Source organism: Oncorhynchus mykiss, chromosome 23 (genome assembly GCF_013265735.2).
Source record: "Oncorhynchus mykiss isolate Arlee chromosome 23, USDA_OmykA_1.1, whole genome shotgun sequence".
Lineage (NCBI taxonomy): Eukaryota > Metazoa > Chordata > Actinopteri > Salmoniformes > Salmonidae > Oncorhynchus > Oncorhynchus mykiss.
Genome location: NC_048587.1, coordinates 40,007,304 through 40,031,752, shown reverse-complemented (window position 1 = coordinate 40,031,752; position 24,449 = coordinate 40,007,304). Strand labels below are relative to the sequence as shown.

The following is a 24,449-nucleotide window of genomic DNA, read 5'->3' as shown; positions in this document are numbered from 1 at the left end:
TAGGTATTTTAAAACTAAAGTGCTTGATTGCATTTCAAATCATGAATGAATCCTATGCTGTGTGATGACATGAACAAATAAATTATTGATCGATTACGGCAGGGTAGCCTAGTGGTTAGAGCGTTGGACTAGTAACCGAAAGGTTGCAAGTTCAAATCCCTGACCTAATGAGGTACAAATCTGTCATGCTGCCAGTGAACAGGCAGTTAACCCACTGTTCCTAGGCCGTCATTGAAAATAAGAATTTGTTCATAACTGACTTGTATTCTGACACCTTGAGCTCTGTCAGTGACCATCGGGTTCTTGGTCACCTCCCTGACCAAGGCACTTCTCCCCCTGATTGCTCAGTTTGGCCAGGCGGCCAGCTCTAGGAAGAGTCTTGGTGGTTCCAAATGTTTTCCATTTAAGGATGATGGAGTGTTCTTGTTCTTGAGTGTTCTTGGGGGCCTTCAATGCTGCAGAAATTGTTTGGTACCCTTCCTTAGATCTGTGCACACAATCTTGTCTTGGCGCTCTACGGACAATTCCTTCAACCTCATTGCTTGGTGTTTGCTCTGACATGTACTGTCAACTGTGGGACCTTTTATAGACAGGTGTGTGTGTGCCTTTAAAAATCATGTCCAATCAATTGAATTTACCACAGGTGGACTCTAACCTAGTTGTAGAAACATCTCAAGGATGATCAATGGAAACAGGATGCAGCTGACGTCAATTTCGAGTCTCATAGCAAAGGGTCTGAATACTTATGTAAATAAGGTATTACATGTTTTAATGTTATACATTTGCAAAAATGTTAAACTGTTTTCGCTTTGTCATTATCAAATTGTATTTGTCACATGCGCCAAAAACCACCTTACAGTGAAATGCTTACTTACAACTCCTTAATCAACAATGCAGTTTTAAGAAAGTGTTAAGTAAAAAATTAAAGTAACAAATAATTAAAGAGCAGCAGAAAGTAACAAATAATTAAAGAGCAGCAGAAAGTAACAAATAATTAAAGAGCAGCAGTAAAAAAAACAATAGCGAGGCTATATACAGGGGGTACCTGTACGGCGACACCGGTTAGTCGAGGTAATTGAGGTAATATGTACATGCAGGTAGAGTTAAAGTGACTATTCATAGATAATAGGCAGAGTAGTAGCAGTGTGAAAGTGGGTGGGGTGCAATGCAAATAGTCTGGGTAGCCATTTGATTAGCTGTTCTGGAGTCTTATGGTTTTGGGGGTAGAAGCTGTTGTCTTTTGGACCTAGACTTGGCGCTCCGGTACCGCTTGCCTTGCGGTAGCAGAGAGAACAGTCTATGACTAGGGTGGCTGGAGTCTTGACAATTTTTAGGGCCTTCCTCTGACACCGTCTGGTATAGAGGTCCTGGATGGCAGGAAGCTTGGTCCCGGTGATGTTCACAATACTTTGAGGTATTGTGTGTATGTAACAGTATAATTTTAGACCGTCCCCTCGCCCATAACCGGGCGCGAATCAGGGACCCTCTGCACACATCAACAACAGTCACCCTCGAAGCATCGTTACCCATCGCTCCACAAAAGCCGCGGCCCTTGCAGAGCAAGGGGAACCACTACTTCAAGGTCTCAGAGCAAGTGATGTCACCGATTGAAACGCTATTTAGCGTGCACCACCGCTGACTAGCTAGCCGTTTCACATCCGTTACATGTAGATTGATCTTAGAATAAGGCTGTAATGTAATAAAATTTGGAAAAAGTGAAGGGGTCTCTTCTGAATGCACTGTATACACATGTCTTAGTTCAGTACTAGGCCTACGTGTACAAAAGACACATCACAACAGTCTTCAATGGATAAAATTGAGAACTTTAGCAGGTAATTTCAATTTATTTTGTAGAAGACCTAAACTGTTGTTCAGTAGCCTAAATTACTTTGTGGATTTTTCTTGTGTGTGTGTAAGGACAGTAAACAGGCAGAAGCCAACAGTGTGTGTGTTTTGTTGTTGAAGGTGCAGCCACCACACATCCAGTGGCAGTAGAGCTATGACAGTGTGTTCTGTCACACACACTGACCTCTAAACTATACCACTGGCCAGATTACTTCATAAGCTGATATGTAAATCCATTCTGTTCTCCTCCCCTGATGAAATTTGGGGCTCATGTAGTGGGTGTGCACGCACCAGGGAGATGTTATTCTCATGTCCATGTTTCAAAATGGGAACTGATATTTTGGTCTACAGCTTCAGCTTCTCTGATTAGTTGGTCTACGGTGTGACGGGTGTCCTTTGTCCAGCTTTCTCTCTCGGATGGACACGTGGTGTTCTGTCTTTCTCTTATTTTTGTAGTGCAGATATTGTTCAGGTGTGTGTCTGGGAGGGTTAGTTTGGTCTTGTGAGTGAGTACTTGGTGTGGCGCTTGAGTGCTTAATTGGCATGGGGGGGGGGGGGGGGGCTGGTTTGTAAGGTGTATGTGGGGGTATAGTAGTTGGCTAGAAGGGGGTTGGAGTTTGGGGTGTAATTTGATGGATGTAGGCTCTGTGTTGCCATGGTGACCCAGAGCACTATTATCCTCACTTTCTACTTCACACACTTGCTCTCTCTCTCCCTCTCTCAGTGCCTCATGATCTGAGTCCCAAGGAGAAACAGGAGTTGGAGAGCATACGCCGCAGGAAACAAGAACTACTGCAGGACATACAGGTAACACACTTCAGTAGCGGACCGCTGGAGCTGATTCTGTTATTGAATGTCAATTTTCTCTCTCTGTGGTTTTAATTGGTTAAACCTGAAAGAGCATGTCCTAAGAATTAGGACCTCCTCCTCAATGCTGGGCCTGATTTCTACTCGCACGGTATGCCCTCTTCACTGGCCAATCATGAAAGTGGTAGAGAAGGAGAGGGGAAGGGAGAAGGAAAGGGGGGTACTGAAGGAACACATTTGTCCACTAGAGCGTTACATTCTAGATCAGGGGTTCCTAACTATTTTCCCCAGAGCCCCCTTATTCACTTTTGCAGTATTGTTTATTGAGAGAGTCTATATTAAATACAACACCAGCTTTATTTCATTTGAGGGACTGATGCATTTTTTCATTTTTTTCTAAGATCATTTTCTGCAATTCTACCTGGTTTTACAAGACTCATGATATCTTTTAGGCAGGCTATTTAATAATGGATAAGGAAAATAAAGTCTAGAACCGATTTCCCCAAATGTTATTCCATGACCAAATATATTTTATTATGATAATTTATATGAACCCTCAATTTAATAAAAAAAAAACAATCTGAATACCTACAGTGCCTTCAGGAAGTATTCATACCCCTTGACTTCCACATTTTGTGTTACAGCCTGAATTCCAAATGGATTACATCTATTTTCTCAAACATTACCCCATAATGACAAAAAACACAATACCCCATAATGACAAAGTGAAAACATGTTTTTAGAAATGTTTGCTAATTTTTGAAAATTAAATACAGAAATAACACATTCACATAAGTATTCACACCCCTGAGTCAATGCATGTTAGAATCACCTTTGGCAGCGATTACAGCTGTGAGTCTTTCTGTTCTGAGTAAGTCTCTCAGAGCTTTGCACACCTGTATTGTACAGTATTTGCACATTTATTATTTTTTAAACTCTTTAAGCTCTGTCAAGTTGGTTGTTGATCATTGCTAGACAGCCATTTTCAAGTCTTGCCATAGATTTTTTCTGTCCTGATTTTAAGTCAAAACTGTGACTAGGCCACTCTGTAACATTTATATCTTCTTGGTAAGCAACTCCAGTGTACACGAAGTGTACAAAACATTAGGAACACCTGCTCTTTCCATGACATAAATCCTTCCAATTCAATTCTGGACCTTGAAGCCAGTTCCACTGCTTTTTTAAATTGTTCCCCTCTAATCACAGACTGATTTAGACGTGGGACACCAGGTGGGTGCAATTTAAATATCAGCTAGAACAGAAAACCAGCAGGTGCCAGACCTCGTAGGGTGAGCGTTGAATACCCTGACAGACTGACCAGGTGTATCCAGGTGAAAGCTATGATCCCTTATTGATGTCATCTGTTAAATCCACTTCAATCAATGTAGATGATGTGGAGGAGAGAGATTTAAATAAGGAATTTTTTATCCTTGAGACATGGATTGTGTGTGCCATTCAGAGGGTGAATGGGCAAGACAAAAGATTTAAGTGCCCTTGAACGGGGTATGGTGGTAGGTGCCTGGCACACTGGTTTCAGGGTGCCTGGCACACTGGTTTCAGGGTGCCAGGCACACTGGTTTCAGGGTGCCAGGCACACTGGTTTCAGGGTGCCAGGCACACTGGTTTCAGGGTGCTAAGAACTGCAACGCTGCTGGGTTTTTCACGCTCAACAGTTTCCCGTATCTATCAAGAATGGTCCACCACCCAAAGGACATCCATCCAACTTGACACAACTGTGGGAAGCATTGAAGTCAACATGGGCCAGCATCCCTCCCTGTGGACGCTTTCGACACCTTGTAGAGTCTATGCCCCAATGAATTGAGGTTGTTCTGAGGGCAAAAGGGGGTGCAACTCAATATAAGTAAGAGGATCCTAATGTTTTGTACACTCAGTGTATATTTGGCCTCGCATTTTAGGTTATTATCCTGCTGACAGGTGAATTTGTCTCTGTCTGTTGGAAAACAGACCTGAACCAGGTTTTCCTCTAGGACTTTGCCTGTGCTTTGCTCTATTCCTGGATCTGTACAAATCAGCTGGGCTAGACAATCTGGACCCTCTCTTTTGAAAATGATCCGTCACCATTGTTGCAACCCCTATTACCAGTCTGTTCAACCTCTTTCGTATCGTCTTTCGACTTTGTCAATCACCGTATTCTTATCGGCAGACTCAACAGCCTTGGTTTCTCAAATGACCGCCTCGCCTGGTTCACCAACTACTTCTCAGACAAAGTTCAGTGTGTCAAATTGGTGGGCCTGTTGTCCGAACCTGTGGCAGTCTATGGGGTACCACAGGGTTTAATTCTCTGTCCGACTTTTTTCTCTGCATATATCAATGATGTCGCTCTTGCTGTGGGTGATTCCCTGATCCACCTCTACGCAGACTACACCACATCTGGTCCTTCTTTGGACACTGTGTTAACAAACCTCCAAACGAGCTTCAATGCCATACAACACTCCTCTGTGGCCTCCAACTGCTCTTAAACGCTAGTAAAACTAAACGCATGCTTTTCAACCGATCGCTACCCGCCCGACTAGCATCACTACTCTGGACGGTTCTGACAACTACAAATACCTAGCTGGACTGTAAACTCTCCTTCCAGACTCATATTAAACATCTCCAATTCAAAATTCAATCTAGAATCTGCTTCCTATTTCGCAACAAAGCCTCCTTCACTCACGCTGCTGAACATACCCTCGTAAAACTGACTATCCTACCAATCTTCGACTTCGGCGACGTCATTTACAAAATAGCTTCCCAGCAAACTGCATGCACTCCACCACTGCGACCTGTATGCTCTTGTCGGCTGGCCCTCACTACATATTCGTCGCCTGACCCACTGGCTCCAGGTCATCTATAAGTCTTTGCTAGGTAAAGGTCCACCTTATCTCAGCTCACTGGTCATGCGCTCCAGCAGGTATATCTCACAGGTCATCCCCAAAGCCAACACCTCTGGCCGCTTTTCCTTCCAGTTCTCTGCTGCCAATGACTGGAACGAATTGCAAAAATCGCTGAAGTTGGAGATTTATATCTCCCTCACTAACTTTAAGCATCAGCTATCTGAGCAGCTTACCGATCGCTGCAGCTGTGCACAGCCCATCTATAAATAGCCCATCCAATCTACCTACCTCATCCCAATATTGTTTTATTTTACTTTTTTGCACACCAGTATTTCTACTTGCACATCATAATCTGCACTCCAGTGTTAATCTATCACTCCAGTGTTAATCTATCACTCCAGTGTTAATTTGCTAAATTGTAATTTACTTCGCTACTATGGACTATTTATTGCCTTACCTCCTCACGCCACTTGCACACACGGTATATAGACTTTTTCTATTGTTATTGACTGAACGTTTGTTTATTCCATGTGTTGTTGTTTGTGTTGCAGTGCTTTACTTTATCTTGGCCAGGTCGCAGTTGTAATGAGAACTTGTTCTCAACTGGTCTACTGGTCTAACTTGCAGGAAGCTGGTGGCAAGTTCCTGTGAATATTACAGTAACGTACTTTCCACTAGCCAGAGATGGGCAAAGATCCTTCAAAGTAACTTGTTACAAATACAAAATACCTTGAAGGCCAATGTATCCTTAATTTCAACACAATTCTCAGTAAAGGTTGTACTTGCTATGATGTGTTTTCTTATCAACCTTAGTATAATGCACTGACTAAGTCGCTCTGGACAAGAGCACTTGCTAAATGACCGAAATGTAAAAATGAACTTGCAAAGCACACAGCTGGGTATTATTATTATTATTATTATTATTAAGTTCAACCCTTAAACTACTACTGATCAAATTAAGGCCTAGTTCAGGGGCTGATACCCAAGCATGTTCTTTGCAAGTGTTCATTTTTCCATTTTGGTAATTTAGTAGACACACTTATCCACAGCGACACTGTCAGTGCAAGAACATAGCACAGTCATGGCAAGTATAAAGGTTATGTTACCGTTACCGACAATGTTGTTATAGTTAAGCGGGCTTTTTGCAAGTTCATTTTTGTATTAGGAAATGCATGCATGCATTATTAAACTGTTACAAAATGGGCTACATGAATTGTAGTTTAGGCCAGTGAAATACAAATGACAAAATAGGTATTGAAATACCTAATGTACTGTACTGTATATCAAATACATGGAGCAGAAATACTGCCTGTCGTTGATACTAGCTCCCTGCACTGTAAATCTGCAACAGTTTACTTACCACTGTTTCCGGTAATGCACTGTAGATTCTAGAAATGCAGCATGTTGCTGTAGACAGGTGTTCCAGTAATATGCTGTGCATTGGTGTTTCAGTAGATGTGATGTGATAATGATAAATGGAACGGTAGCCAGTAGGTTGCTGTAAATTACTGGCAGCACAGAAGTCGCAGGCAGCAGAGCGGTTAGAGCTTTGCGCCAGTAATCAAAAGGTTACTGGTTTTAATCCCTAAGCCGACTAGGTGAAAAATCTGCTGACGTGCCCTTGAGCAAGGCACTTAACCGTAATTGCTCCTGTAAATCGCTCTAGATAAGAGTGTCTGCTAAATGACTCATTTTTATTTTTTAAAGACAGTAAATTACTGGCAAAACAAACTACTAAAAAAAGTAATTTAGCAGGCGCTCTTATCCTGTGGGTGTGTGCAAACATTAATATTAGTATTGTGCTAAAGTTGTCTATTGGTAAAGGATGGTAGGACCCCAGGGGGGCTGATGGAGTGGTAATGGAGTGTGTAATGTCCCTGTTACCGAGACTGGCGGCGTGTCAAACTGGTAACCCAAACACAGATGAAGGATACATCAGAGTCAGCAGACTCTCTCATGCATATTGTCCTCCGATGATTATCCCTCTAATCTGTTAGAAACCGGTCTGTAACCCCCTCTGGGTGCGTCCAAATGGCACCCTATTCCCTATGAAGTCCACTGGTAGTGGTCAAAAGTAATTGACTATGTAGGGAGTAGGAAGCCATTTGGACGCAACGTCTGTCTCTTCATCTCACCCTATAATAATAAATTATTATTATTTTAGGAATAAGGCCTGTTTTTCTTTTGAAGCCAGGAGGCTAGTATCAGCTACATTTATGCCCTTACTAGACTATGGGGATATTTTATATATGAATGCTTCTGCTCAGTGTTTGAGATCAATTGACACCTTTTACCATGCAGCTTTGAGATGTATTTTAAACTGCAAAACTCTTACGCACCACTGCACTTTGTATACCAGGGTTGGCTGGCCTTCTCTAGTCACTCGTAGGCTCAGGCATTGGTATACTTTTATTTACAAAGCCATTTTGGGTTTACTACCATTTTTTTATTTGTGCATTTTTATTGTTCAGAAATGTGGTGGGCACTCTCTTCGTTCGCAGGACTTTATCTTGCTAACTGTTCCAAATGTCTGAACTGAATTTGGTAAAAGGGCTTTTATGTACTCTGCGCCATCGTCTTGGAACACCTTACAAAATACTTTTAAACTGGAAGAACTTGTCCCGATTGGTGTTTTTAAATCATTGATGAAGGATTTTGAGTTTGATTCCCTGACCTGTCAATGTTTTTAATTTGCTGTTATATGATTTTGTTATACTCTTGTGAATTCTCTTTTTATAACTAGATTACCTATAGTTTTTCATGTTGTCTGTCTTTAATTGTGTAATGACTTGGTACGGCCTATCTTGGCCAGGATGCTCTTGAAAAAATATTTCAAATCTCAATGAGCCCTTCCTGGTTAAATAAAGGTTCAATATTTTTTTAGATTCTCAAAGCGCTATGTGTCTCATCTCACTCTCTCATTCCTTCATCCTCCCTCTCTGTTGCTCTCTCCATCTTATTTATCCCTCTCAAATTTCTCTATCCCCCTCTCTCTCTACATTCACAAAACAATGTTTTCAATATCCCCCCCTCTTTCTCTTTGTTTCATCTCTCTGTTTTTGTGTCTTTGATCTCAGTGGTAGTCTCGCTATTGTAATTTTACTGCTGCTCTTTAATAACTTGTTTATTTTGTTTCTTATTCTTATCTGTATTTTTTTAAAACTGCATTGTTGGTTAGGGGCTCGTAAGTAATACAATTTGATTTGAGTCCCATTGCTTTAGGACTTGCTCTGGTGGTTTAAGCATGTCCCTGTTTAGGTCACCTAATAGGACAAATTCAGACTTGGTGTAAAGGGCCAGGAGAGAGCTTAGGGCATTTAGGGTACAGGCCGGTGCTGATGGTGGCCGATAACACCCAGTATCAGTCAACAAAGTTTAATGTGTAAAACCAGCAAATCAAATTGTTTGGGGACAGACTTGGTGGAGACAACCGAGCACTGAAGGTGATCCTTGTTAAAGATTGCCACTCCATCACCTTTGGAAGATCTGTCTTGCCAAAAAAGATTATAACGAGAAAGGTTATCATTGCTCAAAACTCTCTTTCTTAACCATGTCTCTGTAATGACCAACACATCTGGATTGGAGCTGTGAACCCACACTTTCAATTGATCAATTTTAGGTAATAAGATTCTAGTATTAACGTTTTACAAGACCAGAAATAATTGAAGCAGATATCAGGGCACCAATCAGAATTGGGGCTAGCAACAGCAAATGGCCAGGGTGTTCATGCACATTTCCAGATATAATTGGAAGTAATACAATCAGGGCAAGGCAGAGGACAGGGAGAGCTCTGCAGTGTTGATTTTATAACATTTGAATGTGCATTAGATGGCAACAAGATCATATTGTACAGCAATTTCATCAGGTAACATGAATACAACGCCGGCGAGAGGTGGTTAGAATTGGATGAGAGGCCAAGAGTCCGTGTAACCAATAGAGAGTCAGAGTCCCGAGTGTGGGAACAAACAGTCTGTCACACGGTTGGTCTAAACAAGCAAGTTCATAGTCAACTAAGCATGCAGGAGTCATGAGGCAAATAGCATAAAGCACAAGAGAAAAATATAACAACTTGGGGCTAGCCATTGTAAGTTCAGAGTCACTCGCCTCAACAGTGCATGTGTGCTGGAGACTAGCGAAAGCTCGGGGGAGGGGGGGAAGTGTGGCGGGGGTACCTATACCAGACAGGGGGAGACAGGCCGGGGGAGACGGTGAACCGATCGCCAGGTGGAATCCAAGCAGCAGTGCAGCAGGCAATCAGAGTAGGTGTCACACCCACTTGGGAGAAGCTTTTTTCGAAAGGCTAACGTAGCTGGTAAGTCTCTGACCGTCTTTTCCACGTAGAAAAGGAGGTTGTTAGCTAGCTATATCTTTTCAGTGTTGGTGAATGGTCCTTTACGACGTCAAAACAAAGTTCTCCTGTGGCTGTTGTGTTTTGGGGATTCGGAGGAGGTTATCTTCTCTGCACAGATGGAGGGGGCTTCATAAGCCAATCAATGTTTAGAGCTGCACATTTGTTATGTCAATCCTCTCATCCTACAATTTGACCTTTGCACTGCACCCAATTCTATAGCTGAATGCTACAGCAAATCAGTAATCTGTTCGCTAGCTCACCGACCTGTGTTGATTGACAGTTTTCTGGTCCAATCACAAGGTCGAGTGTGCGTTTTACTAGCCAATCTGTCGCAGGTTTCTTTTGCAAGAGCGACGCTGCGGCTACTGTCTCTGGCTGTGTGTAGAGTAATCCACATTGACTCCGTGCCACAAAATGAGTGACAGAGGGGGGGAGGGAGGGAGGGGGAGGGTTGTCTGGTTTGACCCTAGCTAGCAGCAGGTGCATCAGTTCCCAGTGGGACCATCTGTAGACGATTCACCCACTTACCTCCTACACAACCCATAGAACTGTCTCCAATTACCTCTTACACAACCCATAGGATTGTCTCCACTTAACTCCTCCCAAACAGTATATAAAGTATGTCTCCTGTCAGAAACCTTGAAACCCCTTTTTCAAAGGCAGATATTTCAGTTGGTTTACGTCTTGTAAACATACTCCATCCATACACCAATTACATATACACAATAAACTTCTCTCACTCTTCTTTCTCACGCCTTCATTCCTCTCTCTTCCTCCCTCCCTCTCTTTTAGTGCCATGGGTATGAGTATTAGCTGAGGCTGCATCAAAGCTGCTCTGTGGGGTTGAGGGATGGTCAGACATCACGAGACAGACAGAGTAATGTGATCTCACTGTACCATACACTTATCTCTCTCTCTCTCTCTCTCTAGAGGCTGAAGGATGAGATAGAAGAGGTGACGAATGAAATTGACAACCTGGGCATTACCAAAGAGAGGTATGATCTGTGTGTGTTTCTATGTCTGTGATTGTGTATCACTCTACTGAGGATTGTCCTGTGTGTGTACTGTATGTACTGTGTGCGTTTTACCCTTTGTGTGGTGATGGCTCTGCCCCTCCCTGCCTTCAGGCTATGCTCAAACCTTACACCCCAACCCTAGCACTCTGTTCTGCCACCTGTGGTCTCAAGGGCCATCCAAGCCCGCCCCCTGAAAAATAAATAATAGTTGCACTTGTCTTTTCCTACTAGCACTTTGCAGATAACTTTTTATTGAGGAAAAAGTTACTTACTACTACTGTGATATGTGTGGCTGCCTTACCTAGCTATCTTCAGATGAATGCACTAACTGTAAGTCGCTCTGGATAAGAGCGTCTGCTAAATTATTCAAATTAAAAAATTGTTGGGAGAGGGAGAAGAATCATCCTTAATGATTGGTAATGATGTCAGTGATCGGGTGTCTGTGTGTGCCTCGTTTAAGAGTCATTGGTCTGGGCCAGTTGTTGCCCCGAAGCTACAGACATCTAAATGAGTTAATGGGGCTGTTAATTGAGGGATGGTGTTAATAACATGTATGAAGTGTGTGTTTAAATGGTTTACAAAGATTTCTGTCTGTTATGAGGGTAATTGGAATTGTGTTTTGAAGGTCCTATGTAGTGTTTAGGTACGCTCTATGAATGTGTTATACAGACTTCATAACTGTGTTTTGTCTGTAGAAAAAGCATGCAGAGAAACAAGCAGGTGTCCATGGGCCGTAAGAAGTTCAACATGGACCCCAAGAAGGTGAGGGAGAAACCCAATGGCAAACCAGCCCCTAACCTCCACTCTGTGCTGTGGTTTGTGGTTGGGATTCTGTGTTTTGATTGGCTGTGTACCATCAATCAGGGGATCCGGTTTTTGATTGACAGCGGTCTGCTGAAGAACACCAGCAATGACATCGCCCAGTTTCTCTATAAAGGGGAGGGGCTTAACAAGACCGCCATCGGAGACTATCTGGGGGAGAGGTGAGAAACGGGTGGGTGGGTGAACAGTATTGAGTGACCTCTTAAGTGACCTCTTAAGTGGGTTAATGCATTCTCAACTCAGTGATATTGATTTGGCCCATCCTCCCTAGACAGACAGACACACACACACACACATTGGCCACAGAAAGGAGGTCAGTATTAGGAGATTATAGATTATATTTGAGTTTCCATGTTTCTGGTTGCAGAGCTGTTCTCTGAGAGATCTCAAAGCAACATTTTGAAAAAAGGAGAAACAGAATGAACAGGAAATGCAAATGTTTGTTTTTAAAACGTTTAATTACAGTATTCCCTACTGAACATGATCCTGATCTATTCAGTTTTATGGCCATAGACTTGAATACTGTCTGTTGGTATGTGTTTTCTGTAGAAATGACTTCAATCTTGAGGTTCTACATGCCTTCGTGGAGCTGCATGAATTCACAGACCTCAACCTGGTCCAGGCCCTCAGGTAACACACACACACACACACACACACACACACACACACACACACACACACACACACACACACACACACACCCTTATGATTGCATGTTCTCTCACCCAGGCAGTTCCTTTGGAGTTTCCGGTTGCCAGGCGAAGCTCAGAAGATCGACAGGATGATGGAGGCTTTTGCCCAGAGATACTGTCACTGTAACCCTGGGGTCTTCCAGCACAGCGGTATAGAAAGGCCACCATTCAGTCACACATACACACACACACACACATATACACACATACACACACACACACACACACAAACCTTCCTGTCCCTCTCTGTGCTCCAGATACGTGTTATGTGTTGTCGTTTGCTGTGATCATGCTGAACACCAGTCTCCATAACCCCAATGTGAAGGACAAACCCTCCCACCAGAGATTCAGCGCCATGAACAGAGGAATCAACGATGGAGGTGACCTGCCTGAGGACCTACTCAGGGTATTTATCTCTTTCTCCATCCCGCTGTCCTTTTATAAAGCTCTCTCTCTTCCCCTCCCATTATCTATACCTCTGTCTCTTCCGCCCTCTATCCATACAATACTAGAGGTTGAGGACCTGGTCACACATGACAACGTCTGTCTATATACAGTGTCGTAACGATGTACAAATAGTTAAAGTAGAAAAAAGAAAATGAATAAACATAAATATGGGTTGTGTTTACAATGGTGTTTGTTCTTCACTGGTTGCCCTTTTCTTGTGGCAATAGGTCACATCTTGCTGCTGTGAAGACACACTGGTATTTCACCCAATACATCATATAAAATCAAATGTTATTGGTCACATATACATATTTAGCAGATGTTATTGTGGGTGTAGCGAAATGCTTCTGTTCCTAGCTCCAACAGTGCAGTAGTACAGCGCCCTCCGCTAATAATGGCACCCTTGGTAAATATATCCTTTTGGTCTTTCATTCAAAAATATTCACAAAAATCAAACATTTTATTAAAGTAAAATAATTGAAAGAAAAAATATGTTTTTATCATAAAACACATATTTTTCTCAAATATATGTGTGCCACAGTTATTGGCACCCTTCATTCAATACTTTGCGCAAGCTCCCTTTGCCAAGATAACAGCTCTGTCTTCTCTTATAATGTGTAATGAGTTTGGAGAACACATGGCAAGGGATCTCCTCTTCAGCACATCCTGTTGATATGGATAGAGTGGGAGTTTATCAAAATTGGATTTGTTTTCGAATTCTTTGTGGGTCTGTGTAATCTGAGGGAAATGTGTCTCTAATAGGGTCATACATTTGGCAGGAGGTTAGGAAGTGCAGCTCAGTTTCCACCTCATTTTGTGGGAAGTCTCTCTCCTCTCTCCTCTCTCAATTCAATTTGCTTTAATGGCATGATGTAACAATTAATTTATTGCCAAAGCATACTTTGGTGATTAAGTGATACATTTTACAATATTAACATAATTAAAATAATAATAATCAACATTGTCAATGGGACAATCAGTAACAACAATAATCAAGGATAAAAATAACCATACAATGGACAATAACATAGAGGGCATGTGCAGGTTGGTTGGTCTGTAAGACACTGTCCCTCATTTTATGGCAGCTATGTAGTGCTCTGCCAACCCACAGCGCTTTGCGTCCTCCCCCATCAGGACGGGTAGCCTATTCTCATCAGAGAGGTCTTTGAAACCTTGAATAAGGAAATTACACTATTTGTTTTATATTTTGGACATTTTGTCAGGAAATGCAGCTCTGTCTCAGGTTATGCTGTGGTGTAGTGGTTGCACAGCCTTTCCTCTAAATGGAGTAGGTTTCCTGTGTCTACCCTTCTCAATGACAAGGCTGTGCTCATTGAGCATCTACTTTGTCAAGGTTTTTCTAAGGTTTTGATCAGTCACCATGGTCAAATAGTTTGCCATGGTGCCAGATGGCACTGCTTTGTGCTTGTGTATCCCAATAGGATAATTGTTTTGACAGTTGTCATTTGGTTTATTCTGATTCATTGGATGTTTGGTCCTGAGGCTTCAGTGTGTTAGTAAAACAGGTTTGTGAACCTGGACCAGCTAGATGAGGGGACAGCTATGCTCAGCTCTTGGCATTGCAGGGCATGGTAATGATATGAGAGGGGGTCACTGTATTTTAGATGTTTCCAAAACAGAATTGCTCTTTTTTTTGTTTTTATTATTAGCGGATGTTGGCCTAATTTTGCCTTGCATGTATTGTTTGTAATTTTCCTCTGGACAATCTTACAAAACTCTGCATGCAGGGTCTCAATGGGGTGTTTGTCCCAATGGGTGGAATCTTGTTTTGCAAGTGGACCCCGCACCTCACTGCCATATAGTGCAATTGGTTCAATGACACAATCAATTCGTTTTTGCCAAATTTGAGGTATTTCGATTTAATTTTGTTTTTTAGAATGCCCTGTGTGCTTTCTCTCTGTTCATTCACCGCCTCATAAAGGTGTCCTGTAAATATTATTTTTAAACCTAAGTAATTGTAGTGTGTGCCCTACTCTATATTTTGTACCAATTATGCACTTTGGTCTAATTCCCTGAGATCTACATCTTCTCTGGAAAATGGTCCAGGCCCAGGTCTGGCAGTACTGTCTGTTAGTACTGCTCTAGCAGTCTGGCAGTACTGCTCTAGCAGGTCCAGGCTCAGCTGTAGGCCATGTGCTGTGGGTGACAGCAGGCACAGGTCATCTGCTTTTTCTAGAATACCACTGTTGATGTAAATATTGAAGAGCGTGGGGCTCAAACCTGGCGAAGGCCCCGCCTCTGGTTAAAGAATTCTTATGTTTTTTCTTACCAGTTTTCATGCTGCGCATATTGGCAGTTTTGATGCTGCGCATATTGGCAGTTTTGATGCTGCGCATATTGCCAGTTTTGATGCTGCGCATATTGGCAGTTTTGATGCTGCGCATATTGCCAGTTTTGATGCTGCGCATATTGCCAGTTTTGATGCTGCGCATATTGCCAGTTTTGATAATGTCATGTTTTACCCCCTACACCACCTTCAATAACTTTTTAGAACAGTCCTGTAGGCAAAATATAATTCAATGCATTTTGAAAGTCGATAAAGCAAGCGTAAATTTTGGTGCTATTTTGGTGGACATTTTTATCTATCAGGGTGTGTAGGGTGTAAATATGATTGGTCATGGAATATTTTGGTATAAATCGAATTTGGCTTTTTACTTGACATTGTGCTTATTAAGGAAGTTTAGAACTCTTGCATTTATAATACTACAGAAAACCTCCCTCAAATTATTGTTCACACAAATGCGTCTGTAATTGTTAGGGTAAAATATGTCTCTGTTCTTAAAGATTGGGGTTATGAGTCCTTTATTCCAGATGTCAGGGAAATAACCTACAGTCAGGATAAAATTAAACAGTTTTAATATAGCGAATTGAAATTTTGCACTAGTGAATTTGAGCATCTCATTTAGGATGCCATCAGGTCTACATGCTTTTTTTTTTTTACATTTAAGGGCCTGAAGTTTCTTATAGAGCTCCTGGTCAGTCATTGGGGAGTCCAAAAGATTTTGATTGTTCTTTATAGCTTTTTTAAATCCATTCAACCCCTCATGAATTTGGCGTTGTTCTGTGTTTGTATCAGTTTGAACGGTGTTGTAGAGTGTTTTAAAATGGGTTGTCCATAAGTCACCATTTTGTAATGCTAATCCCTCTAGTTTCCAATTTTGCCAAAAATGGTTTGTTCATGGACTACTCAATTTGTGTCAGCTGCTTGCTGTTGTACTGGGATTTTTTTGGTTCTGAGCGTATGTTTATAGAGTTTTAATGTCTCACAGTAATAAGGCTTAAAGCGTAATTCACCATTATTTGGGTCTCTGTGCTTTTGGTTTGATAGTCTTGTCATCTGTGGGGGTTTTTGGTTTGTTTTTCATAAATCCAGTTGTCCACCTCTCTCTTTCCATACCTTTCTATTTTCTCTCTCTCTCCATCCCTCTTTCTCTCTCTCATATATATATATATATATATATATATATATATATATATATATATATATATAATATCCCTCTTTCTCCCTCTTTCTCCATATATCTTTCTCCATATATCTCTCTCCATATATCTCTCTCCATATATCTCTCTCCATATCCCCCTCTCTCCATATCCCCCTCTCTCCATATCCCCCTCTCTCCATATCCCCCTCTTTCTTTCTTTCTTTCTTTCTTTCTTTCTTTCTTTCTCTATTTCTCTCTTTCTCTCTTTCTCTCTTTCTCTCTCTCGCTCTCTGTAGAACCTGTATGAGGGTATAAAGAACGAGCCCTTTAAAATTCCAGAGGATGATGGGAATGACCTCACACACACTTTCTTCAACCCTGACCGGGAGGGCTGGCTACTCAAACGAGGTGAGAGAGTCAACTTTGCTGTAAAAGTCTTATAGAACACAGGACAGCAAGCTTTATTGATACTTCCACTCCCTCGTATGGACAGATGCAGAACTACACTCTCCTGTTTGGCCTTCTCATTCATACCAAGAATATAGCCTATATAATGAGTATAAACATATATAACTGGTAAAAGTATTTATGACTCAATGTAGTTTGTCTTTGTGTTTTTTCTTCCTCATTTGTTTTGGATGATTTTGGTCTCCAGGAGGTATGTATGTAAATATGTATTTATGGATTGGAAGCCTGATGCCTTGATCACGCCAACAGCGTCATTTTGGTACACTAGAAGTACATTCATTTCCAATGGAACGCTGCATTTGCCTTGCATCGCAGTGCGTTCTGTGTGGTGCATACGTTGGATTTGTGGAACATATGCGTCAAACTGAATGCGTAGACGGCTTGACAGAAATGGTAGCAGAAGGTGAATGTTGAACATTTGTTGCACACATATCCAGATGATGCTGCTTACTATTTTGCGTAATAACGCTATCAGTGTGATCAAGGTGTTAACCTCCTCAGCCTGTATGTGCTTTGCTTCTTGGTGCTGCTTCCCATACTCTGCCATGCAACCCATGCCATGCAACACAGCCCATCTGTAAACAGTCTATCTATCTACCTACCTCATCCCCATACTGGTATTTATTTATTTATTTTGCTCCTTTGCACCCCAGTATCTCTACCTGCACATTCATCTTCTGCCAATCTACCATTCCAGTGTTTCATTGCTATATTGTAATTACTTCGCCACCATGGCCTATTTATTTCCTTATCTTACCTCATTTGCACTCACTGTATATAGACTTTTTTCTTTTGTTCTACTGTATGTTTTGTTTATTCCATGTGTAACTCTGTGTTGTTGTATGTGTCGAATTGCTACGCTTTATCTTGGCCAGGTCGCAGTTGCAAATGAGAACTTGTTCTCAACTTGCCTACCTGGTTAAATAAAGGTTAAATAAAAAAATCAAGGTTTTGTCTAATGAAAATCTACTGTTAACTATGATTTCATTATAAAGAATGAAATGGTGTTTAATTGTTGGTAAAATGTGATTTATCTGCTCTTTAATCTGAGCAAGATGTCATTGACTTCAACGCAAACAACCTTTAAACCTAACCCTACCATCCAATCAGTATCTCAACCATAGAGATATATAGAGGACTCTAGTGCTCAAAAGACCATTGCAGCATTGTCAGCGCAATTGAGGACTTTTACCATTTTGAAGTAGTCAACTGGGTGGGACTTCCTATGGGTTAGAAAATGATCACATTATTCCATCTGGGTCATCAGGAGGGATCAGCTAATGAATTATACTCGTGAGCAAATATTCCATAACTGCAGGTGGCAGTAAATCGGCAACCTTTATACCTGTTCAAACAACACACTCCAGGTGGCAGTATGCACCCTTTCAGTTTGTTTAGCAACTCACAGAAGTAGTAGTAGTAGAAGAAGAAAATGTACTACTTCAAAATGGAGATGGCCTCAATGGCACTGCCTGTGCACTTATAGACGCCATAATGGGACAGATACAAAAAAAGAGTTCTCTATCATTCTGTATGATCTCAACTAATGCATTGCATTCATGGTCAACTTTGTTGCTATCATGCTGTGTCTTCTGAGAAACATGAGTGCATTAAAGACTACCTGGAATGCGTCCATAGCCTCCTGCCTGGTACTGGCTGATGTCTGGGCTGCCGTCTGCCTGGACTGTCTAGGGGCACCTTTTTAATCTGTGGATTTTGCTTGTTCTAACCCTTTAATCTAATGAATCCTGATTGAACTCTGACCTTTAACCTCTAACCCCCCCAGGAGGGCGTGTGAAGACATGGAAGAGACGATGGTTCATCCTCACAGACAACTGCCTGTACTACTTTGAGTACACTACTGTGAGTTGTTCTCTCTTTCTATTCCTCTCTCTTTTTCTGTTATGCTTTTTCTCCATTACATGCAATGTACCAGTTGTGAGCTGTAATGCTCTCGCTGTGTTTTCTCTCTCCTCCCTCCCTCCAGGATAAGGAGCCTAGGGGTATCATCCCTCTGGAGAATCTGAGTATTAGAGAGGTGGACGACTCCAAGAAACCAGTAAGTTACTTTCTTTCTCTCTCCCTCTTTTCCTGTGCTCTTTCTTCCTGTTTCCTTTTAAAAGCCTCTGAGTCACATCTATCTCTCTCCCTCGCTTTCTCTCTCTCAGAACTGTTTTGAGCTGTTCATCCCTGACCACAGGGATCAGGTGATCAAGGCATGTAAGACCGAGGCGGACGGACGTGTTGTCGAGGGCAACCACACTTTCTATCGAATCTCCGCCCCCACAGCCGAGGAAAAGGAGGAGTGGATCACCAGCATAAAGTGAATTCTTGGCGGTGTCCAAATAACCTCTCATTCTTCCTGAAGTGTATATGCATTCAAAAAACACCATTGGATTTGTGTAGGCATGCTCTAGAGGGACTTTCCATATACAGTTGAAGTCGGACGTTTACATACATCTTAGCCAAATACATTTAAACTCAGTTCTTCACAATTCCTGACATTTAATCCAAGTAAAAATTCCCTGTCTTAGGTCGGTTAGGATCACCACTTTATTTTAAGAATGTGAAATGTCAGAATAATAGTAGAGAGAAGGATTTATTTCAGCTTTTATTTATTTCATCACATTTCCAGTGGTTCAGAAGTTTACATGCACTCAATTAGTATTTGGTAGCTTTGCATTTAAATTGTTTAACTTGGGTCAAACGTTTCGAGTAGCCTTCCACAAGCTTCCCACAATACGTTTGTTGAATTTTGGCCCATTCCTCCTGACAGAGATGTTGTAACTGAGTCAGGTTTGTAGGCCTCCTTGCTCGCACACGCCTTTTCAGTTCTGCCCACAAAGTTTCTATTGGATTGAGGTCAGGGCTTTGTGATGGCCACTCCAATACCTTGATTTTGTTGTCCTTAAGCCATTTTGCCACAACTTTGGAAGTATGCTTGAGGTCATTGTCCATTTGGAAGACCCATTTGCGACCAAGCTTTAACTTCCTGACTGATGTCTTGAGATGTTGCTTCAATATATCCACATCATTTTCATGATGCCATCTATTTTGTGAAGTGCACCAGTCCCTCCTGCAGCAAAGCACCCCCACAACATGATGCTGCCACCCCGGTGCTTCACGGTTGGGATGGTGTTCTTCGGCTTGCAAGACTCCCCCTTTTTCCTCCAAACATGACGATGGTCATTATGGCCAAACAGTTCTATTTTTGTTTCATCAGACCAGAGGACATTTCTCCAAAAAGTATGATCTTTGTCCCCATGTGCAGTTGCAAACCGTAGTCTGGCATTTTTATGGCGGTTTTGGAGCAGTGGCTTCTTCCTTGCTGAGTGGCCTTTCAGGTTATGTCGATATAGGACTCGTTTTACTGTGGATATAGATATTTTTGTACCTGTTTCCTCCAGCATCTTCACAAGGCCCTTTGCTGTTGTTCTGGGATTGATTTCCACTTTTCGCACCAAATTACGTTCATCTCAGGAGACAGAACGCATGCCCTTCCTGAGCGGTATGATGGCTGCGTGGTCCCATGGTGTTTATACTTGCACAGTATTGTTTGTACAGATGAACGTGGTACCTTCAGGTGTTTGGAAATTGCTCCCAAGGATGAACCAGACTTGTGGAGGTCTACATTTTTTTCTGAGGTCTTGGCTGATTTCCTTTGATATTCCCATGATGTTAACTTCTTATGGCTGCAGGGGCAGTATTGAGTAGCTTGGATGAAAGGTGCCCAGAGTAAACGGCCTGCTCCTCAGTCCCAGATATGTGTACCTAACGTGCTAACAAAAGTAGGTACTTGGACATAAATAATGGACATTATCGAACAAATCAAGCATTTATTGTTTTCTGAGCTCCGTCTCAGATTATTGCATGATTTGCTTTTTCCGTAAAGTGTTTTTGAAGTCTGACATAGCGGTTGCATTAAGGAGAGGTATATCTATAATTCCATGTGTATAACTTGTATTATCATCTACATTTATGATGAACCATCGATGTGGCTATGCAAAATCACTGGATGTTTTTGGAACTAGTGAATGTAACGCGCCAATGTAAACTCAGATTTTTTTGATATAAATATGAACTCTATCAAACAAAACATACATGTATTGTGTAACATAAAGTCCTATGAGTGTCATCTGATGAAGATCATCAAAGGTTAGTGATTAATTTTATCTCTATTTGTGCTTTTTGTGACTCCTTTCTTTGGCTGGAAAAATGGCTGTGTTTTTCTGTGGCTTGGTGGTGACCTAACATAATCGTTTGTGGTGCTTTCGCGGTAAAGCCTATTTTAAATCGGACACTGTAGTGGGATTAACAACAAGATTACCTTTAAAACGGTATAAGATACATGTATGTTTGAGGAATTTTCATTGTGAGATATCTGTTGTTTTGAATTTGGCGCCCTGCACTTTCACTGGCTGTTGTCATATCAATCCGTTAACGGGATTGCAGCCCAAAGTTAAGCAAAGAGGCACAGAGTTTGAAGGTAGGCCTTGAAATACATCCATATGTACATCTCCAATTGACTCAAATTATGTAAATTAGCCTATCAGAAGCTTCTAAAGCCATGACATCATTTTCTGGAATTTTCCAAGCTGTTTAAAGCCACAGTCAACTTTAGTGTATGTAAACTTGATACAGTGAATTATAAGTTAAATAATCTGTCTTTAAACAATTTTTGGAAAAATGACTTGTGTCATGCACAAAGTAGATATCCTAACCGACTTGCCAAAACTATAATTTGTTAACAAGGAATTTGTGGAGTGGTTGAAAAATGAGTTTTAATGACTCCAACCTAAGTGTATGTACACTTCTGACTTCAACTGTACCAGTCATTTACTTTCAAATCCATTCCGGGAAGTGAACAAGTGCACATTTTGGGAGAAAGGCGAGAGTTTTGGTTCTTATTTCTTCCAAGTCATGTCCTATCCTTCATCTGTATGATCCTGCTCTAGTCTCATGCCAAAAAGTTAAATTCATATTGTTCTCCCCTCTCTTAATGTAGAAATGCCATCAGCAGGGACCCCTTCTACGAGATGCTGGCAGCCCGGAAGAAGAAGGTGTCTGCCCTGACAAGTCTGTAGAAAAGACCCAGGCTCCAGCACTTCAGCAGGAGGAGCAGGCCTCACTCTATTCTACAGCCCAGTGTTTGTGCCCATGGACCTGAACTAAAGGACCTATGGAACTGTATACACAAGAAAGCAGAAGATCCCCCAAGCCTGTTGGAAGTCTAGGTGGACGCTGTCATCATATTGATCTTGTTTTCATCAGATTCATAAACATTGGAGGGGAAGGATTATGAAGGGGCACAGGGTTGGGACAGGAATGCAGAGAGGATTAATGTCCCTTTTCAGCGCCCTCTACAGGAAGTTAAATAATGCAATATTATGCTTTGATAAAAATTAACAGAGAAAGGCAACATGAACCTATTTTTACACAAACCTCTTTTTCTGAGGGTTCTTGTCATAGTGCTGTTGTAACTACATACAATTTCTTTCTGAATGGTTCTCATAACAAACCACCACTGTTTCTCCTCTCTCTCTGTCTCTCTGTATGTGTTTCTCTCGCTGTCTCTCTCTCTCTGTCTCTGTTTCTCTCTTTCTTTGGTTCCATGTTTGTTTAAATGTGTCCAGGTAATTGATAGGAATTGCCAGGGACTGACCTCACGATGCAATATCACGCTACTTAGGTGCCGATGCGATTCTCACGATTCTATATGTATTGAGATTCGATACTGTGATTTTGCAATTTGATATTCCAAACATATTTCTCAGGATATGTCTGCTGCAGAGGGACAAGAGAGCCATGAGATAATGAGTTTTGATCAGTCATGGAAATGAAAGTGATGAAAACAAATTGGCTCCCCATTTCAAAATAAGATGGAGAACAAGCTATAAAGGAGTTTTGGTGCAGGTTAAGCCAACTAGCGCAACAGTAATATTGCCATATTGTCAAAACGATATGATACATCATCAAAATTAATATCCCGATATGTAACCGTACCGATTTTATTGCCGCATCACTAGTAATTGGGCTGTCAGTGAGTCAGGGTTTGAGAAATGGGAGCTGAGTTGGGAAGTTGCAAAAAACTGTCTCTGCCCAAAGCCTTTCTCTGCCATCCCTCTGTTACTGCAACTGCACAGTCACGTGGAAGGAGGAGGAAGAAATGAGGGTGAGAGGTAGACAAAGGATCAAAACATATCACTTTGTTTCGGGTTGAACTATTCAGTCTTTTATTCTGATATTGTGACAATTAAAAGTACTTTGTAGAAGCAGCAATATGTTTGCAGAGAAAGGATTTGTTTAATAAATAAAAGACCTAAGGTCTAAGACCTTATTACAGTGTTATACAGTTGTGTGCTGTCTGTTACAAATGTGTTATAAGAGATGCATTTCTGTCATATCAATGTGCTCTTTGGAGGGCTGTGATTTCAGTTTTTATAATGGCAAATAAATTAATCGACAATGGTTTTGTTCTCAATGTACTGATTATGAAATGCAAGTCAAGCTTGAATTATAGGTTTATTTACCTATAATGCACATCATTTATTGTTTGTTTTGTATCATAAAGGTTTGTGCTGTATGCCATCATGTGTTTGTTCATTTGATTTCAGATTACCAAAAATAAATCTCCAATGCTCATTTTTCCTTTCTTTGTTTAAGATTTGACTTGGCAAGTGAGGTTAAACTCAGTAAAAACTTTATTTTGACATTGGATATAACCACACTAGACACAAAGACACGGTGATATATGGTCCACGTTTCATAGCACCAGCCTTTTGAGCTGATTGACAAGCACAACAAAAACTTTTGGAATGGGTGAATTTTTAGGACAACGTTTTGTCAGCTGAAGTTTTGATGTCAAGCTAGCTAGTAAGATTGATGTCCACCAAAAATGCGGGAATAGCTAGCAAGCAAACAGCTGACAGTGGCTGTCAGAAAACTAGGATGACATGGAAGGTTGAGAGGGTTGAGTTTTTACAGAATGTCACATTAAAAGGCACTAAAATTGAAGCCGGACAAATGGCAGAAATGTACTGCAGGGGAGACCTTACAGAAATTAAATATGTATACAGTACAATCGGAAATTATTCAGACCCCTTCACTTTTTCCACATTTTGTTACGTTACAGCCTTATTCTAAAATTGATTAAATCGTTTTTTCCCTCATCAATCTACACCCCATAATGACAAAGCAATTTTTTTTTTGCCATTTTTACAAATTACAAATAAAAAATGGCAATATCACATTTACATAAGTATTTAGACCCTTTACTCAGTACTTTATTGAAGCACCTTTGGCAGTGATTACAGCCTTGTGTCTTGTTGGGTATGACGCTACAAGCTTGGCACATGTATTTGGGGAGTTTGTCCCATTCTCTGCAGATCCTCTCAAGCTCTGTCAGGTTGGATGGGGAGGGTCGCTGCACAGACATTTTCAGTTCTCTCCAGAGATGTTCGATCGGGTTCAAGTTCTGGCTCTCGCTGGGCCACTCAGGGACATTGAGACTTGTCCCGAAGCAACTCCTGCTGTGTGCTTAGAGTTGTTGTCCTGTTGGAAGGTGAACTATTGCCCCAGTCTGAGGTCCTGAGCGCTCTAGACCAGGTTTTCATCAAGGATCTCTGTACTTTGCTCCGTTAATCTTTCCCTTGATCCTGACTAGTCTCCCAGTCCCTGCCACTGAAAAACATCCTCACGGCATGATGCTGCCACCACCATGC

The 24,449-nt window shown here is 41.5% G+C and overlaps 1 protein-coding gene across 10 annotated transcripts in view; it reads left to right on the top strand.

The window, feature by feature from the left end:
- LOC110502744 (cytohesin-1) overlaps positions 1–23,370 on the top strand; it is a 64,126-nt gene extending 40,756 nt beyond the window's left edge. For 9 of the 10 annotated variants that reach the window (XM_036960442.1, XM_036960443.1, XM_036960444.1 and 6 more), the window contains 12 exons: positions 2,570–2,652; positions 10,771–10,835; positions 11,552–11,618; positions 11,721–11,839; positions 12,228–12,308; positions 12,408–12,520; positions 12,628–12,776; positions 16,557–16,669; positions 18,513–18,591; positions 18,716–18,787; positions 18,897–19,051; positions 21,734–23,370. In XM_036960442.1, the coding sequence (XP_036816337.1) occupies positions 2,570–2,652; positions 10,771–10,835; positions 11,552–11,618; positions 11,721–11,839; positions 12,228–12,308; positions 12,408–12,520; positions 12,628–12,776; positions 16,557–16,669; positions 18,513–18,591; positions 18,716–18,787; positions 18,897–19,051; positions 21,734–21,812 (1,175 nt within the window). In that variant the 3' untranslated portion in view covers positions 21,813–23,370. The remainder of the gene's footprint in view (positions 1–2,569; positions 2,653–10,770; positions 10,836–11,551; positions 11,619–11,720; positions 11,840–12,227; positions 12,309–12,407; positions 12,521–12,627; positions 12,777–16,556; positions 16,670–18,512; positions 18,592–18,715; positions 18,788–18,896; positions 19,052–21,733) is intronic. The other variant, XM_036960441.1, reaches the window with a different exon arrangement.
- Positions 23,371–24,449: the final 1,079 nt, after the last annotated feature.